The sequence below is a fragment of the Cucurbita maxima genome, unplaced genomic scaffold (genome assembly GCF_002738345.1).
Source record: "Cucurbita maxima cultivar Rimu unplaced genomic scaffold, Cmax_1.0 Cma_Scf00066, whole genome shotgun sequence".
Classification (NCBI taxonomy): Eukaryota; Viridiplantae; Streptophyta; class Magnoliopsida; order Cucurbitales; family Cucurbitaceae; genus Cucurbita; species Cucurbita maxima.
This window is the reverse complement of record NW_019272082.1, coordinates 576,768-596,470: the sequence shown is the minus strand read 5'-3', so window position 1 is coordinate 596,470 and position 19,703 is coordinate 576,768. Positions and strand designations below refer to the sequence as shown.

General features: G+C 34.1%; 1 protein-coding gene across 1 annotated transcript; it reads left to right on the top strand.

Moving 5' to 3' along the window:
• Positions 1–16,219: 16,219 nt before the first annotated feature.
• LOC111472163 (polygalacturonase-like) lies at positions 16,220–19,415 on the top strand. The gene is made up of 5 exons (XM_023117814.1): positions 16,220–16,748; positions 16,894–17,183; positions 17,455–17,683; positions 18,015–18,263; positions 19,215–19,415. Exons 1-5 carry the CDS (start codon positions 16,272–16,274, stop codon positions 19,413–19,415), a joined length of 1,446 nt encoding a protein of 481 aa, XP_022973582.1. The 5' UTR covers positions 16,220–16,271.
• The last annotated feature ends 288 nt before the right edge of the window (positions 19,416–19,703 follow it).

Below are 19,703 nucleotides of genomic sequence, written 5' to 3'. Positions count from 1 at the left end.
ACCAAACAAATTTCAAACGATTAAAGAGAAAATAAATCAATTATTTATAAAATAAAAAATTTGAGTTCTATTCAAATTTAAGGTTAAATATAATTAGAAAAAAATTAACTTGTATGAGATTGAAGAGAAATTATACCTAACCAGGACCGTCTTTCTCATATGGACAGTAATTTTGATCAATTATGATTGGGTTTTTCACATTATCCATATGATGTGTTGAAAATAAACTTTTGTAGCAAATCCACGGCTTGGTCTTCCCTAAGACTTAATCCTTACTCCATTCTGAGTTCCGGAGAAAGTAGATAATGTCAGTGTAACGTTATGCACTCCATCCTCCTCGGTCTTTATCCCCAAGCTCCCAATGCTACAAATACATTCAATAAAATACCAAATTTTTCATGAGGTTTAATTTTCTCATTCTAACCTAATATATTAAATAATAATTTTGATCCAAAATAATTTTAAAATAATTTAAATCTTTTTTCTCACCCTCAAAATAACTTTAAAATATATTTTTAATCATTCAAATTTAATTCAACCTTTAGTTTCATCTTTTAAAATTTAATGTGACAAATTTATTTAATCCTTAAAAAAAACATTTCTAAACATGTTCGTCATAATCTATCTCTAGCTACCTGATTCCATGTCCAGGTCCGTATATAATACTTTCCATCCACAAGTTGGAGGTCCCTGGACTGATTGAGATGTAGTCGTCACCGTTGCTAATGCTCGAGTTGAGGATGGTCACATCTGATGATTGTTGCTCATGTATGCCATTAGTGTTTGGACTATCGTCTATAGACGAGACATTCACTCTTGTCATATGCACGTTTTGAAATCCATGCACCATGTTGAACTTTTGGCTGTTAATCGAAGATAATCCATTGATGTTCACATTTTGTGCATCATTTATTTGAATACTCTATCGATTCAAAAGAATCAAAAGCAAGAATTAGTATAGATTTAAATTAATATTGTAATTCATCGATTCATTTTCTTTCAACGTTCAACCAAAGAAAAATTTTCAAATTGTATTTTTTATCTAGCCAACTCAAATTTTACATTACCGTGGCTCCAATGGGGCATCTCTTTCCCAAGTGTTTACAATTCCATAAGGCAGTTTCTTGCCCATTGAAAATACCACCAGTAATGGAAAGCTCATCTATGTGACTAAACTCAATCCAAGATTTAGTTTTAGCTAAAACTTGAATCTCCGAGGAAGCCACAAGAGTTCCATCAATGAGAACAGTAATAACATTGTTCTTATAAGGCCCATTAAAGCTCACACTTCGAACGTAGAATATACCCTTGGAAACGTAAATAGTGGCTGGTGTAGACGAGTTACAAGCCTTAGCCGATGTCATTTGAAGCACAGAAGAGGCATCGGTCTTTCCATCGGACTTGGCACCGAGGCTAATAATATTGAATGGTAATTCAGCATCTAAGGCATGGTTAAAAAACAGAAGTAGAAGGGAAAGAAAAACATGTAAGGTTACTAAAAGAGCTGAAGAAAAATTAATGATACGAGGGTTGGTGATAAGCGAAGAGAGAGAGAAAAAGGAAGCCAGTGATAAGAAAACGGAAGAGTGTGGAGTGATATTTGTAGGTGATAAGGCAACCCTAATCCTCAGCCCAACCATCCAAGCTTTTGTTTTAGCAAGAACCCTTGAATCAAAGTAATTACGACCTCTTTATACGAAATTTGGATCAACCAAGAGATAAGGCTAGAATTAGATTATCTTTTACGATCGAAGATCTAGAAGCAAGATTTGGAACCTTGTTCTAAATTGAGTCACTCCACAATATAACTTGATCAAGGCTTGATTGAATAGCTCGGGTGCAATTCTACCACAAGAATTGCTTGAAACTTATAAATGACAAATATGATACTCGAATTTCTAAGGGAAACGTCTCAATTTGAGATCTGAATTATATTTATCCACGAATCTGTTTTTTACATAACATATTATGGGTATTTATAGTCTCCCGGGCCAGGATTCAATCGATATGTTTGTCGACCGGATTTATTCCCAATCCCCTTTAATCTCCACAAAGAATAAGTCAAATTAACCATTTGACTTTTACATCATTTATGAAATTAAACATAATTTTTTCTAACAAATATTAATGTGCTTGAGTGGTTAATGCGACAGACTTGAAATTAATTGAGCTCTTTTTTGAATCTTTTTTGGTAATAGGTCCATTTTTTTTAATCTTTTTGTTAATAGGCCCATTTGGATTCGAATTTTGTTGTTGACATATTTTTTTTTAATCTTCATGACTTTTTTTTGAATCTTTTTGGTAATAGGTCCATTTGGAACACCGTGATTCTTATCATCTTCCCCCTATTCAGAAGGATTCATCCTCGAATCAGAAAAAATCATCACCTTCTTTCCGTCACCTCCTTTTGAAATGTTTCTTTTTGGTAATAGGTCCATTTGAAACACCGTGCTTCTTATCATCTTCCCCCTCTTCAGAAGGATTCGTCCTCGAATCAGAAAAAATCATCACCTTCTTTCCGTCACCTCCTTTTGAAATGTTTGGATTCGAATTTTGTTGTTGACATATTTTTTTGAATCTTCATGACATTTTTTTTTTAATCTTTTTGGTAATAGGTCCATTTGGAACACCGTGATTCTTATCATCTTCCCCCTCTTCAGAAGGATTCGTCCTCGAATCAGAAAAAATCATCACCTTCTTTCCGTCACCTCCTTTTGAAATGTTTGGATTCGAATTTTGTTGTTGACATATTTTTTTGAATCTTCATGACATTTTTTTTTTTAATCTTTTTGGTAATAGGTCCATTTGGAACACCGTGATTCTTATCATCTTCCCCCTCTTCAGAAGGATTCGTCCTCGAATCAGAAAAAATCATCACTTTCTTTCCGCCACCTCCTTTTGAAATTTTATTCTTATCATCTTCCCCCTCTTCAAAAGGATTCGTCCTCGAACCAGAAAAAATCATCACCTTCTTTTGAAATGTTTTGATCAAATCTAAATGCTTCACTCACAAAAATATTAGAAGGAAATTAGTAGGAATAGGAAGCAAATGAAGTATAGTAAATCCATAAACTACTTTCTTAAAGAATAAATGAGCAGCATGCTTTGCATCATCCATAAATCTATATGCCACATGCTTTATCTTCGGGCAACAAAAGTGTTTATGCAACATCTTATAAACTTTATTAATCATAAGATGTCCCATTAAGGCACTACCATATGCTTCTCTAAAAAACAAATCATTTATAGAGCATTTATGAATACAAAGCATACTCTTAGTAATTAAAAATTTATGAAACACATAATAATCATCCACCACTTTTTTTTGCAAGACAAGATGCATAAATAGTTCTAAAGTCTTGGTCATCTCTATATAATTTAATAATATGCTCAACTTCAAGAATTTTTGCAGTAAGAGAAGTAAAGAGATCATACCTGATAACACATGAGCTACTGTATTATCCTTACCTTGCTTATACTTTATGACATATGAAAATGTTTCAATAAATTCCACCCACTTTGCATGTCTACGGTTCAGTTTGCTTTGACCCTTCACATACTTTAAGTTTTCAGGATCAAAGTGGATCACAAATTCTCTAGACCATAAGTATGTGTTGCGGCACATGCAATATATGAACTACAAACCTTTATCATAGGTAGGTTATTTCAATGTTGCCCCATTTAGTTTTTCACTAAAATACACTAACGGCTTTTCATCTTGAATTAAAACAACACTTATTATGACCAAACCACATGCATCACATCCAATTTCAAAAGTTTTATAAAAGCTAGGCAAAACAAATAATGATGCATAGCTTAATTTGTTCCTAACCAAATTGAATGCATTATCTTGCATTCCTCCCCATTTAAAAACAACATTCTTTTTCACTAAGACATTCAATAGTTCAGTTATGGTTATAAAATCATCTATAAATCTCTTATAGAGGTTAGCTAACTCATGAAAACTCTGAACTTTACGTGCACTCTTTGGTGTTGGCAAATCCATAATGAATTTAACTTTTGTCTCTATCTAATGCTATTCTACTTTTATCAACTATGAAGCCAATAGAGTGAACTTTTTCCCTGCAAAAACTACCCTTATTAAAATTAAATTTCTCTTTTCTATGTGTAATCAAAACTAATTTAATATGCTCCACATGCTCAAGCAAAATCTTCAAATAAATTATAATATCATCAATATAAACAACATGTTTTCTCATATATTTTCTCAAAATATTATATATTAAGCGCATAGGTTTAGTAGGAGCATTAGTTAACCTAAAAGGCATAACAAGCCATTCATACAATCCAAACTTAATATTGAGAGTTGTTTTCCATTCATCTCCATTCTAATTTGATGATATCCAGATTTCAAAATAATTTTTATACATAGACACGAATCATGCAATAAATCAAGCATATCGTCTAACCTAGCAATAGGATGTCGACACTTTATCGTGATTTTGTTGATGACTCTATTATCCATGCATATGCGCATAGGTTCATCTTTCTTTGGCACCAATAAGTCTCGTATAGAACATGGACTCAAACTTTCTGGTACATAGCCCTTCTCCATGAGCATGACCACTTGCCTTTGAATTTCTTTTGTCTCTCTAATGGGAGGTATTTTTTTATCTTGAAACATGTGTTCAAATTCCTGTAAAAGAGATTGAAAAAAAACTAGGCAAAGCCAAGTTGTTATAGTTAGAGACCAAAAATCCTCCGTACATCAGTATAAAGATTGATTTTTGTGAAAATCTTCTCACCTCTACAAATGTACTCTTGTTTTTCTTTTAACTCTTTTGTTCTTTCCTCCAACTTTAATTGATCAGCAAATACATATGCAGAACTCAAAGGTACAAGAATGGTTTTTATTACCATCTTTTATAAAAGAATACCTATTCAAATAGCCATCATACATAACCCTCCTGTCAAATTGCCATGGTCGGCCAAGCAATATGTCTCCAGCATGCATTGGCAACACATCACAAAGAACTTCATCTTTATATTTTCCCAAAGTAAAAGATATTAAAGCTTGGGAAATTACCTTCATTGTTCCACTATCATTGAGCCATTGGAGCTTGTAAGGTTTAGGATGATCTTGAGTTGGAATTTGCAACCTTTTGATCAACGTAGTACTTACTACATTGGTGCAACTTCCACTATCAATGATAAGACTACAAGCAATCCCCTTGACTAACTACCGCGTGTGAAATAGGTTGTCTCTTTGATCATCAACATCATTCTCCATACTTGAGTTTTAAGAAGTCTTCTTGTAATAAGTACCAAATGAATACCATCTTCTAGTTTCTTCTCATTCTTCTGGACTTCTTCAACTAGATCATTGATCTCCCCTCCATTTTTCTCGTCTTGGTTCATGATTGTACAAACAGGAGTTTATATGCTTGGGACCTCACACACTCAACTCACTGATTTTACACTTACGAACACTTGTGTTTAACACTCAAAGGTAGACTATTTGGGAAAGTGACTAATTTCTTATCAAGGTAGATAATATGGATAAAGCAATTCTGATAGTAGCGAGCTATTCAAGACAATCAAGACAAGGTAATTATGTAGTAACAACAAAATAAAACAAGAAATGAACAAATAAATAAGGGACAAAGATATTTATGGATATAATTGCACACTGAAAAAAAAAATGAATTCCAAAGAGAATGGTCATGAAGATCGAATACAACAATTAAAGATTTATATGCTGAAGGGAAAAATGAGAATAGAAATTTATTTGATCTTCAAATAAACGTGCAAATGGTCTAATGATAAGGATATATTAAGAACAATATGATAAGGATTTTTTTTATTTTTTTTCTTTCAAGATCTAAATATGATCTTTAATAGGACACTAAGAACAAAGTAGAAGGATAATGAAGAACGTTGGAAATGACAGTAAGAAAATAAATGACAGATTTAAAGAGACGATAAACAATAGCGGAAATTAAAGATAAAATCAATTCTAGAGTCGGCCACAAAGATGCAAACTAAGCTCTGATACCAAACTGATAAGGCAACCCTAATCCTCAGCCCAACGATGCAACCTTTTCCTTTAGCAAGAACCCTTGAATCAAAGTAATTAACACCTCCTTATACGAAATTTGGATCAACCAAGAGATAAGGCTAGAATTAGATTACCTCTTACGATCGAAGATCTAGAAGCAAGATTTGGAACCTTGTTCTAAATTGAGTCACTCCACAATCTAACTTGATCAAGGCTTGATTGAATGCCTCGGGTGCAATTCTACTACAAGAATTGCTTGAAACTTAGAAATGACAAATATGATGCTCGGATTTCTAAGGGAAACGTCTCAATTTGAGATCTCAATTACATTCATCCACGAATCTATTTTTTACATAACATATTGTGGGTATTTATAGTCTCCCGACAAAAGACGTTTGTGGCCAGGGTTCAATCCCGATATGTTTGTGGGCGGGATTTATTCTCGATCCCCTTTAATCTCTACAAAGAATAAGTCAAATTGACCATTTGACTTTTACATAATTTATGAAATTAAACTTAGTTTTTCTAACAAAGGTTGATGTGCTTGACGGGTTAATGTGACAGACTTCAAATCAATTGAGCTCTTCGCGCGTAGGTTTGAATTTTGTTGTTGGCATATTTTTTTGAATCTTCATGACATTTTTTTGAATCTTCTTGACAATAGGTACATTTGGAACACCGTGATTCTTATCTGTAGTTAATGCTTACCCTTCTAACTCTAATTTTAACCCAAGTGTCTCAAGAACTATTCTATTCTTGTTCTATTTAATCATTATTGTTTTTATACCGTTTAATCAATTTTAATTAGGTATGTCACGTAGTTAAATATTTGCCTCCGGCCAACATTTTTAAATTTAAGTCTATCTTATAAGATAAGACACTCATTGCCATTTTAATGATTGACAGTTCCATCTCTCATTTTTTTGATTATTGAATTTAAAAAAAGTTTTTTTTTCAATATGATTTTATTTTTTATTTTACTTAAAAAGGGTTGGGGAGATCTTAACTAAAAAAACCCTATTTTTTCCAATTCATTATTTTCTAAAAAAGATGTTCATTTTAATTGTTTTGGTCAACTAAAGAATTATGCAAGGTAACAATATCAGTTTCATTTACGTTTATTGGGCTTTTGAACGTCGTGCTATAATAAGAACAATTTCCTAATACTTTCATGGGTTTATATTTTTAGATACCAATTCTATATAGATTCTCAATTATAAAAAAAATAATAAAATATTTTATAAGATAGTACCGAGAAGACACTATCATATATTTTTCATAGTATTTTTTATTTGTAGTTAGTGAAGTAATATAAAGTCAGTGACTTTTTATTTGCAAAGATGTCACAAAAATAAAGAGAATCAAAATTATTTGTCATATTTGAAAGTATGCAATAAATTTACAAATGCATCACACAAAGAAAGAATTTACGATGTTACACTTTTTGAAGTATCAAAGTCTATCATTGATAGATTATATCAATGATATGTTGTTTTTATATCGATCAACACTTTTTTTTTTATCATTAATAGACTTTTTGTAACGATCCTAAATTTCCACATATCTAGAGTCGCCACTAACTTTTCATGCTCATCTCTAATGCAAAATATAACTCTAAGAATGTTCATCTTTATTAGCAGAAAAATTTAAAACTTCTGGACTTACTAGTTTCAAACATAATGCCGGAGTTCAAAATAAGATAAAACAAATAAAAATTAAATAATTTAATTAAATGAAATGCAAACACCCTATCCTAACCAAGACTAGAAATTTTAAATATGCAACTATCCTATGCATGCGCCACAGTTTCTGATCACGATGCCGCCGTCAACTGTACATGGGCGCCTTGCCTATACCTGAAAAATAATATGGCACACGGCCTGAGTATTTCCAGAAATACTCAGTAAGTGACCCCACTGTAGGGGCCATGCTAATGCAAACACATGCAATCATGAATTAGGGATCTCTCTCTAATTATCTTAAGGGCGGCCTCCAGTCTTGGACAAATTGGATGTGTAGTACTTCCTTACACACGAGTCAGACGTGCGAGTATGAATCCCTAGGGCACTCACATGCCCCCTAGACTCTCTGGTCATGCTAATCTATAGCGACATTCGGAGGTCAGCTGAACCCCATAGTGTCATGCGCCTCATGAACAACCTCATTTGTGTGCACTCACACCTGTTCGCATTTGCGCTCATCATACGGTGCACGTCCACACTCATCATCTCTAGGGGAAGTAGCCCTATGCTTACGAGCATACAATATGCATGAGGTTCCTCTAAGTTCAATTATACATCTTCTGACACAATCCTCTAGTCTCATCTCTTGATTATACTATGTAACATGCGCTCGTGGATATTTACATTAATATCATTTTCATGCTCTTATGGTTGTGTCCTATGTCGATCTAACGACATGATGCAATATGGCAAACAACATCATAAGGCATGTTCAACATGAAAAACATCATCATGTTAATAACATCATCATACATACATCATACTCATCATAGAAGCCATTAAGTGCATCAGATATAACATGTACGTCATGCATCAAAACATAAATAACGTACATTTAACATACATCGTAACACAACGTCATACTCATACATCATCATAATTCAAACAATCTTTAGCCTATCCTATAGTAAGGCCACTTACTTGGTTGGCCATAGCCGGAGTACAACCTAATTTAATTAATATAAGCTCCTATCCCTCAAGAGCTACTCCAAATGTTGCCGAAGTTCGCTTTCTATCCCACCGTTCGTCATCTTTTGTTAGTATTTCACATTTTAAGTAATAATCAAACTAACAAAATGAAATACGACTATAAAATGACCTCAGTAGAAATCCAATTTCATGTTTTCATTGTTTCTAAATTGTATTGGGTAATAAACTTCATGCTATCTCGATCATTCAATCCAAATATGGTTTGTAATAATATTATATTTAATGGGTACCAAATATAATAATTTCTCATATTTTCCATTTTCCTTCAATCACTCTATTTATTCTCTGTTATATTTTAGTTCAGTTTATCATTAGTGACCAGTTTAATTGATTCTAATTTTCGGTTTGTTTTCTTTCCTAAAAATATCATGAATCAACTTTTTTTTCTTAATTTTGCCATTTTCAATCAAATTAGATTTTCTTTTCTTTCTTAAAATCTTCTTCTCTTTCATTTTTTTTTCTTTTAATTCTAATTCTTTTCTAATTCCATTCCCATATCTAATTTTTTCTTTTAATTCTAATTCTTTTCTAATTCTATTCCCATATCTAATTTGTTTAACCTATTAACGAGTTTAATTACATGAGCTTTGTTATTTCCAACCATTTCTAAATCTCTCTCTCTTCACCTGTATTTCTTTTTTTCTTTTTTCCTTGATTTGGAAATCACTCTATTTCTTTCTCTTTCTTTTTTTCTTTCCCCCTTTTGATTATTTGATTTGTTTCCCAATCTTCCTCTCTTTCTTTCTTTGAATTTCTTTTCTTCTGTCAAATGGTAGCAGATTCTTTTGTTAGGATATCATATCTAAATAATTGCAACAAATTAATATCCTTCATTAAAAAAAAAAAAAAAGTAAATCTGACTACTAACTTTTTCAAATGATATCTCTATTCTATTTTCTATCTAACCATCTCTCTATTATCGGCCTTTCTTCCTCCCAGCAAATCTTTTCTTTCTTTTTCTTTTTTCTGTTTTGTTTGCAAGATTATTGATGATAGGGTAGGGTGGAGAGATTAAAGAAGAGGTGGTAAGTTTTTTTTTTTTCCTTCTTTATTTTACTACTACTATTATTATTATTATTATTATTATTATTATTATTATATTATAACCTAATGGGTAGTTATATTATCTACTTCTAAAAATAACTTTCGTCCTCCAAAGTCTTGCACGAACCTTCGATAGTATCCCGCTAGTCCCAAGAAACTCTGTATTGATGTTATCGTAGTTGGTCATTCCTACTTTGTCACCGCTTTGACCTTAGTAGGATCTACGGATAATCCGTCCTTTGTCACCATGTATCATAAGAAAGAGACTTGTCATAACCAAAATTCGCACTTTGAGGTCTTGGCTTACAACTTGTTCTCTCTTAGGGTGGCTAGGACTTTTCAGAGGTGTTCCTAGTGTTATAGGTTTGTTTTTTAGTATACTAGGATGTCATCAATGAGCACGATCACAAAAGTGTCTAGACAGTCCTTGAACACTCGGTTCATTAACTCCATTAACACAGTTGGAGCATCGGTGAGGCCAAATGACATCACCACAAACTTTGGTACATCTTTTTCTTTACTCTTTATTTAATCGTAACCTAACCTGGATCTATCCTAGAAAATATCGTTGCCTCTCTGAGTTGATCGAATAAGTCTTCTATTCTAGGCAGAGGGTATTTGTTCTTTATGTTTCTCTTATTTAACTCTCTGTAATCGATGCACAAACGCATCGATCCATCTTTCTTCTAAACAAACAATACTAGCACACCCCAGGGGAATATGCTAGGTCGAATGATGAAGTCGACCGCTCGAGAAGTGGTATTCCAGGTAGGTCATCTGAAAACACATCCGAGAACTCGTTTACGATGGACACGTTTTCTAGGGGGTATTCCAGGTAGGTCATCTGAAAACACATCCGAGAACTCGTTTACGATGGACACGTTTTCTAGGGTCTTTTCTTTTCCTTTTACGTCTACGACACATGCTAATATAGCTCAACTACCTTGTTGGACTAGTCTCTTTGCTTTCATCATCGAGACTACCTTTGAGGTAGTCTCGATACTTGTACATTTAAATTTAAAGCTAGGTCATACCAGTGGTGAGAATATCACTTTTTTTTCGTGACAGTCTATACTAGCACAGTTTGCAGCTAGTCAATCCATGCCTAGTATTACGTCGAAGTCGGTCATCTTTACTACTATTAGGACCGCGTAAAATTTGGTCGACTACTATTGCTTCGTCATTCTTTACTCTATCCTTAGTTACTATGTCCACCCTCTTAGGGCTGCTTGCCGACCATACATGCAGTAAGGGTTCTAATTCAAACCCTGTCTCAGATCCCTCTCGAGGTGGGCTCTCTTGACCATACATGCAGTAAGGGTTCTAATTCAAACCCTGTCTCAGATCCCTCTCGAGGTGGGCTCTCTTCAGCCTCACCTCGTCCTCTACCTCTAATAGGAGGTCGTCCCCTTCCTTGTCTTACTTTTTCGCGTGGTCTAGGCAGCATGGTTCTATAAACCAAGATGACATCTCTTAAGTCTAAGGCTCATTACTTATGAAACTATGTTGTACATCACATATACTAAGTTCACATCATATTGCAAACAAAATCACTCTGCATGCAACATATCATATCATACTCTTAAATAAATACATTAAATATCATAGAAATTTCAGTAACATTAACATAAAAATGCATGCGAGTTCAAAAAAGTTTCTCTTTTCTCATCTTATGCAGGCGTACCTGATGGTAATGGGGCATCGACGTTGGGACCATGGAGCGTGCCAAGCCTACATCGTAGGCTAATCTACAGAAACTAAAACCTAGAGCCCTGATAACAACTGTAACGACCCTAAATTTCCACATATCTAGAGTCGCCACTAACGTCTCATGCTCATCTCTAATGCAGAATATAACTCTAAGAATGCTCATCTTTATTAGCGGAAAAATTTAAAACTTCAGAATACGTTAAAATATTAGAAAACACTGTCGGACTTACGTGTTTCAAACATCATGCTGGAGTTCAAAATAAGGTAAAAAAAAATTACAAATTAAATTATTTAAATAAATGAAATGCAAACACCCCATCCTAACCAAGACTAGGAATTTTAAATATGCAACTATCCTATACACGCAACACAGTCTCTGATCACGATGTCGCCGTCAACCGTACATGGCCACCTTGCCTTTACCTAAAAAACAATATGGCACATGACCTGAGTATTTCAAAGAAATACTTAGTATGTGATCCCACTAGAGGGGCCATGCTAATGCAAACACATGCAATCATGAATTAAGGACCTATCTCTGATCACGTGTGAGTGTGAATCCTAGGGCCCTCGCACACCCCTTGGACCCTTTGGTCAAGCTAATCTGTAGCGACGTCCAGAGGTCAGCAAAACCCCTTAGTGTCATGCGGCTCATGAACACCCTCATCTGTGTCCACTCTTCATCGGTCATCATACGGTGCGCGTCTGCACTCATCATCTCTAGGGGAAGTAGCCCTATGCTTGTGAGCATACAATATGCATGAGGTTTCTCTAAGTCCAATTATACATTTCTTCTGACACAACCCTCTAGTCTCATCTCTTGATTATACTATGTAACATGTGCTCGTGGATATTTACATTAATATCATTTTCATGCTCTTATGGTTGTGTCCTATGTCGATCTAACGACATGATGCAATATGGCAAACAACATCATAAGGCATGTTCAACATGGAAAACATCATCATGTTAATAACATCATCATACATACATCATACTCATCATAGAAGCCATTAAGTACATCAGATATAACATGTACGTCATGCATCAAAACATAAATAACGTACATTTAACATACATCGCAACACAACGTCATACTCATACATCTTCATAATTCAAACAATCTTTAGTCTATCCTATAGTAAGGCCACTTACTTGGTTGGCCATAGCCGGAGTACTCCCTAATTTAATTAACGTAAGCTCCTGTACCGATCATAATTGATCAAAATTACTATCCACATGAGAAAGACTGTCCTGGTCAGGTATAATTTCTGGTCAATCTCAAAAATGTTAATTTTTTTCTAATTGTATTTAACCTTAAATTTGAATAGAACTCAATATTTTAATTTTATAAATAATTGATTTATTTTCTCTTTAATTGTTTGAAATTTGTTTGGTTTAAAATGGGTGCTAAATTAATAGTATTATTTTTTTGTTAAATTAAATTACTTTTGTGGGTAATAAATTGCGGACTCCATTACCCTTACATATCTTAAAATTTTATGAAGTTTTTAGGTGGTAAAAAAGTTTTATAGATATTCCTGTTTATCCGTTTTCGTAGCATAAGTTGATCGTTCTTCTTTATTCTAATAGGCTTCTAGAGTTAAAGTCAGCAAAGTCACATACGAAGACATCAAGGGAACTTCCGCCACTGAAATAGCAATCAATTTTGATTGTAGCCCAATAAATCATTGCACTGGATTAAGCATGAAAGACATAAACCTAACTTACGAGAATCACATCGCTAAAGCTTCATGTAAAAATACCGAAGGAACTACCTCTGGTGTGGTTGAACCTTCTGGTTGCTTAGCAGACAAATCTAATTTTTGGCAAAACCGGTTGGTACTAAGATTAAAGGATAATAAAAATGCTCTAGAGGGCTTATAAATTATTTACCAATTCTACCATAAAAATCGAACAACTTTGACAAAAGCTGAAACCCAATAAGCATTTTCGTATGGTATGGTATTTAGTGATTTAAAATAATTGCAATCGTGGAGTAGGTCTAAGTGTTCCCACTAGACGAGACAATGTCAATCAAATATTATACTAGAATAACTCTTATTGCTATAGTTGTTAAATATTAGACTAGAATAACTCTTATTCCTATAGTTGTTTAAGTAAGTATTAGTTTGCTCAACCACATCATTCACAATCTTAATAAATCTACCAATTATTTTAGATACCGTAGTTTATCCTTTTAAGAGTTCAGCTTAATATTGACCCGTGCAAATTACTTCCATAGGAGGCCAGTCCAAAAGCCACCGCGAACCTCTATATGGATCTCACATTATGAACCAATGATCGAGACCGTATGATATATTGTCATGTTTCCTTCTCGCTATTTTGAAAATACTTCATACTTACGCAAACTAGGGTAGACTTATTTATTTGCAAGTGAACGCGAACTTAAAACCGACTTTGTTGTCAATAACTTCCCTTCGAGACTTTGTGGCCATCTACCAACATTTTTCTTGTTATTTTTAGGGTTTTTTTAATCCTTCCGCATTGGACAAGACTTCTTAGAGTTGAATTTGGGACTTATGGGCTCAATCTTAGGAACGAAGAAATGAACTATTGAGTAAGACCTGAACCTTTCCTTCATGAAATACTCTCTTTATTGAAATTGACAAACTTTTGATCATAAGCTTTATGGTGATTGCAACCTTTTTATAAAGGACTTAGAATTGAAACACAGTGGATTGATTGATCAAATTTGAATTTCAAATGTCGGTTTTGAGACCCAAAAAAAGAGAGTTTAATCCTAAAAAGTTTTAGTCACTGAAGATCGGGGTAAGTTTGGTTAACCCCATGATTTTGCGCCTCAATTTCTCTTTTCTTAGTTAATGTTAATTGCTGAGATTGGTACCGACATGTTCAAGTTCAAGATATCTTAAAGTTTGGTGAAGGAACCAATTTCAATCGAGGCCTAGAATGTGCTGATCGAGGGTGATATCGTTCTATCTAAGCCTTCCCCACACGCATGTCGGAATGGTCACAAGGTAGAAGATGATCATGTGGTTGGTTCAACTGAACTAGCCATTAATGGTTGATCTAAACCCCATCCTTTAAACTCTTTAATGTTTTTGTTCAATTTTAACCAAAGGAGGATCGTAAATTGTGATTTAACTTCAGTCTTTCTTCCCGTTTTTTCAGTCTTGTCTATTTCATTTTTTAGTTGTATCCAAATCCATTTTCCCTTTTGTAATGTATTTAAAGTCTTGTAATTTTATGTTAACCTGGTATTGTTTAACTTAATTAGATTTTAGTTTTACTGCATTTTCCTATTTTATTTTATTTTACTTTACTTATAATGTTATTTGTTTTCGCTTTCGTCTTTTTACTTTCGATCCCACTTTCGAAGTCTCAGAATTCGTGCTTGACATCTTGGATTTTCCATGCCGCCATATTATAAAATTACGAATAAAAGATTTATAAAACTTTAGGGCATAAATCCCAACAATGGGAGACTTGAAGCAGTAGCAGCAGGAGACTGAATCCTCCAAAAAGATTGGTAGAAATCCCCATGACAAGGACTTCATAGCGAGAACAACTACAATCAATGGTCCTCGTCCCGCTTCATATACAAGGTGGTGTATCGAGAATCTGAATACCCACAAATGGTGGACCTTCATGCCTTCCTAGCCAAAGCGTCAAAAACCCTGCATTGGGGGTCCTAAAGTACCTATTTGCTTTCCAAAAAAGACTGGTAGAGACAAGAGTCAAGGTCTTACGTACGTTGAGGACTAGGTTAACCATAGATCGGCCAAGAGCACAACGGTCGACTCTAGAGCTATGCACAACTTTATGATAGAGACCGAAGGAAAACATTAATCATTCTATAGTACAAAGATAGAAATGATGAAAGTTGTCAATTCGGTACTTTTATCTACCTCAAGAGTTTTAAAGAGAACTCCGATAAGTGAGAGAGAGTAAAAAAAGTGTATTAATGATAAAAAAAATTTGTTGATGGATATAAAAACGGCATATCATTGATATAGTCTATCAATGATAGACTTGGAGACTTCGAGAAGTGTAACAATCGTAAGTTATTTCTTTGGGTGATGCATTTGTAAATTTAATGGATAGTTCCAAATAGGACCAACAATTTTGCTTCTCCTAATTTGTGTGACATCTTTGCAATTAAAAAGTCATCGACTTTTACTACATCACCAACTACAAATAAAAAAATACTATGAAAAATATATGATAGTGACTTCTCGAAACTATCTTATAGAATATTTTATTATTTTTATTATATTAGAGAATCCATATAGAATCGGTATCTAAAAATATAAACACGGAAAAGTATTAGGAAATTGTTCTTATTATAGTTAGGACGTTGAGAAGCCCAATAGACCGTCAATGAAACTGATATTGTTACATTTGCATAGTTCTTTAGTTCACCCAGACAACTAAAATTAAACATCTCTTTTAGAAAACAATGGGTTGGAAAAAATAGGGTTTTTTTAGTTAAGATCTCCCCATCCCTTTTTAAGTAAATCATATTGACAAAGAAACTTTTTTTAAATTCAATAATTACCTAGGCGACCCCCTAATTAAAATTGGTTAAACAGTATAAAAACAATAATGGTTGAATAGAACAAGAAACCGTATAAAACCAATAATGGTTAAATAGAACAAGAATAGAATAGTACTTGAGAGGCGTGGGTTAAAGTTAGAGTTAGAAGGGTAAGCATTAACCTACAAATATCACTCCACAGCTCTTCCATTTTCCTATCACTTGCTTCCTTTTTCTCTCTCTCATGCTTATCACCAACCCTTGTATCATCAAGTTTTCTTCCGCTCTTCTAGTAACCTTCCATGTTTTTCTTTCCCTTCAACTTCTGTTTTTTAACCATGCCTTGGCTGCTGAATTAACATTCAATATTATTAGCCTCGGTGCCAAGCCCGATGGAAAGACCGATGCCTCGTCTGTGCTTCAAATGACATGGGCTAAGGCTTGTGACTCGTCTACACCGGCCACTATTTACGTTCCCGATGGTATATTCTACGTTCGAAGTGTGAGCTTTAATGGGCCTTGTAAGAACAATGTTATTACCGTTCTCATCGATGGAACTCTTGTGGCTTCCTCGGACATTCAAGTTTTAGCTAAAACTAAATCTTGGATTGAGTTTAGTCACATAGATGGCCTTTCCATTACTGGCGGTACTATCGATGGGCAAGGAACTGCCTTATGGAATTGTAAACACTCGGGGAAGAGTTGCCCCGTTGGAGCCACGGTATGCAAAATTTGAGTTGGCTTGATAAAAAATAAAATTTGAAAAATTTCCTTTGGCCCAAGGTTGAAAGAAAATGAATCGATTAATTACAATATTAATTTAAAATTTATACTGATTCTTGCTTTTGATTCTTTTGAATCGATAGAGCCTTCAAATAAATGATGCACAAAATGTGAACATCAATGGATTATCTTCGATTAACAGCCAAAAGTTCAACATTGTGGTGCATGGGTGTCAAAACGTGCATATGACAAGAGTGAATGTCTCGGCTGCAGACGATAGTCCAAACACTGATGGCATCCATGTGCAACAATCATCAGATGTGACCATCCTCAATTCGAGCATTAGCAACGGTGACGACTGCATCTCAATCAGTCCAGGGACCTCCAACTTGTGGATGGAAAGTATTACATGCGGACCTGGACATGGAATCAGGTAGCTAGAGATAGATGATGACGAACATGTTTCGAAATTTTTTTTTAAAGGGCTAAACAAATTTGTCGCAATAAATTTTAAATGGTAAAACAAAAGGTTGAATTAAATTTGAATGATTAAAAATATATTCTAAAGTTATTTTGAGGGTGCGAAAAAAGATTTAAATTATTTTAAAAATATTTTGGATCAAAATTGTTATTTAATGTACTAGGTTAGAGTGAGAAAATTAAAGCTCATGAAAAATTTGGTATTTTATTGAATGTATTTGTAGCATTGGGAGCTTGGGGATAAAGGCCGAGGAGGATGGAGTGCATAACGTTACACTGACACTATCTACTTTCACCGGGACTCAGAATGGAGTAAGGATTAAGTCTTGGGGAAGACCAAGCCGTGGATTTGCTACAAAAGTTTATTTTCAACACATCATTATGGATAATGTGAAAAACCCGATCATAATTGATCAAAATTACTGTCCACATGAGACAGACTGTCCTGGTCAGGTATAATTTCTCGTAAATCTCAAACAAGTTAATTTTTTTCTAATTGTATTTAACCTTCAATTTGAATAGAACTCAATATTTTAATTTTATAAATAATTGATTTATTTTCCCTTTAATTGTTTGAAATTTGTTTGGTTTAAAATGGGTGCTAAATTATTAGTATTATTTCTTTGTTAAATTAAACTACTTTTGTGGGTAATAAATTGCGGACTCCATTACCCTTACATATCTTAAAATGGTATGAAGTTTTTAAGCGGTAAAAAAGTTTTATAGATATTCTTGTTTATCAGTTTCCGTAGCATACGTTGATCGTTCTTCTTTATTCTAACAGACTTCTGGAGTTAAAGTCATCGAAGTAACATACGAAGACATCAAGGGAACTTCCGCCACTGAAATAGCAATCAATTTTGATTGTAGCCCAATAAATCATTGCACTGGATTAAGCATGAAAGACATAAACCTAACTTACGAGAATCACATCGCTAAAGCTTCATGTAAAAATGCCGAAGGAACTACCTCTGGTGTGGTTGAACCTTCTGGTTGCTTAGCAGACAAATCTAATTTTTGGCAAAACGTGTTGGTACTAAGATTAAAGGATGATAAAAATGCTCTAGAGGGCTTATAAATTATTTACCAATTCTACCATAAAAATCGAACAACTTTGACAAAAGCTGAAACCCAATAAACATTTTCGTATGGTATGGTATTTAGTGATTTAAAACAATTGCAGTCGTGGAGTAGGTCTAAGTGTTCCCACTAGACGAGACAATGTCAATGAAATATTATACTAGAATAACTCTTATTGCTATAGTTGTGAAATATTATACTAGAATAACTCTTATTCCTGTAGTGGTTTAAGTAACTATTAGTTTGCTCAACCACATCATTAACAATCTTAATAAATCTACCAATTATTTTAGATACCGTAGTTTATCCTTTTAAGAGTTCAGCTTAATATTGACCCGTGCAAATAACTTCCATAGGAGGACAGTCCAAAAGCCACCGCGAACCTCTATATGGATCTCACATTATGAACCAATGATCGAGACCGTATGATATATTGTCATGTTTCCTTCTCGCTATTTTGAAAATAGTTCGTACTTACGCAAACTAGGGTAGACTTATTTATTTGCAAGTGAACGCGAACTTAAAACCCACTTTGTTGTCAATAACTTCCCTTCGAGACTTTGTGGCCATCTACCAATATTTTTCTTTTTATTTTTAGGGCTTTTTTTAATCATTCCGCATTGGACAAGACTTCTCTAGAGTTGAATTTGGGACTTATGGGCTCAATCTTAGGAACGAAGAAATGAACTATTGAGTAAGACCTGAACCTTTCCTTCATGAAATACTCTCTTTATTGAAATTGACAAACTCTTGATCTTAAGCTTTATGGTGATTGCAACATTTTCATAAAGGACATAGAATTGAAACACAGTGGATTGATTGATCAAATTTGAATCAAAAGTGTGATTTTGGGACATAAAGATATCACAAAGGCTTTATGGAAGCTACCCTGTTTTTTTTTTAGAATGCCATCACTGTTGGCACCCAACATGCACTTGATCCTCTGACCACGGTAAAGGCTCGAGTGAACAACATTGGCAAGGCCAGTGCTCTTATCCAGCACGAATGGTGTCCAAAGTCGTTCTTTACCTTATTTGCGGATGTAGACACCCAAGCTATTTATAAGAGTGCTAAAGTTGGACTAGCTTTGGCCTTTGAGCCATGATAGAACAATTTTACTTTCTATGGCGGGAAGAATTAATGTAGAGTTTTCTGGTATATAGGCCCACGTTGTTTGTTGAGACCTTGTTTATATTTGTTGATCAAGTCTTACCCGTTGTTTTGGATTGTAGAAATAAATGTTAAGACATGAATTCAGCTGCTCAGTTCAATAAAGACATGAATAATCGTTAGTTCGCCCTGTCACGCTAATTCAACTAAAGGAGGATCCTAAATTGTGATTCAACCTCCTAGACATGTATATTTCTATCCTAACAACTTGATCACAAAATAT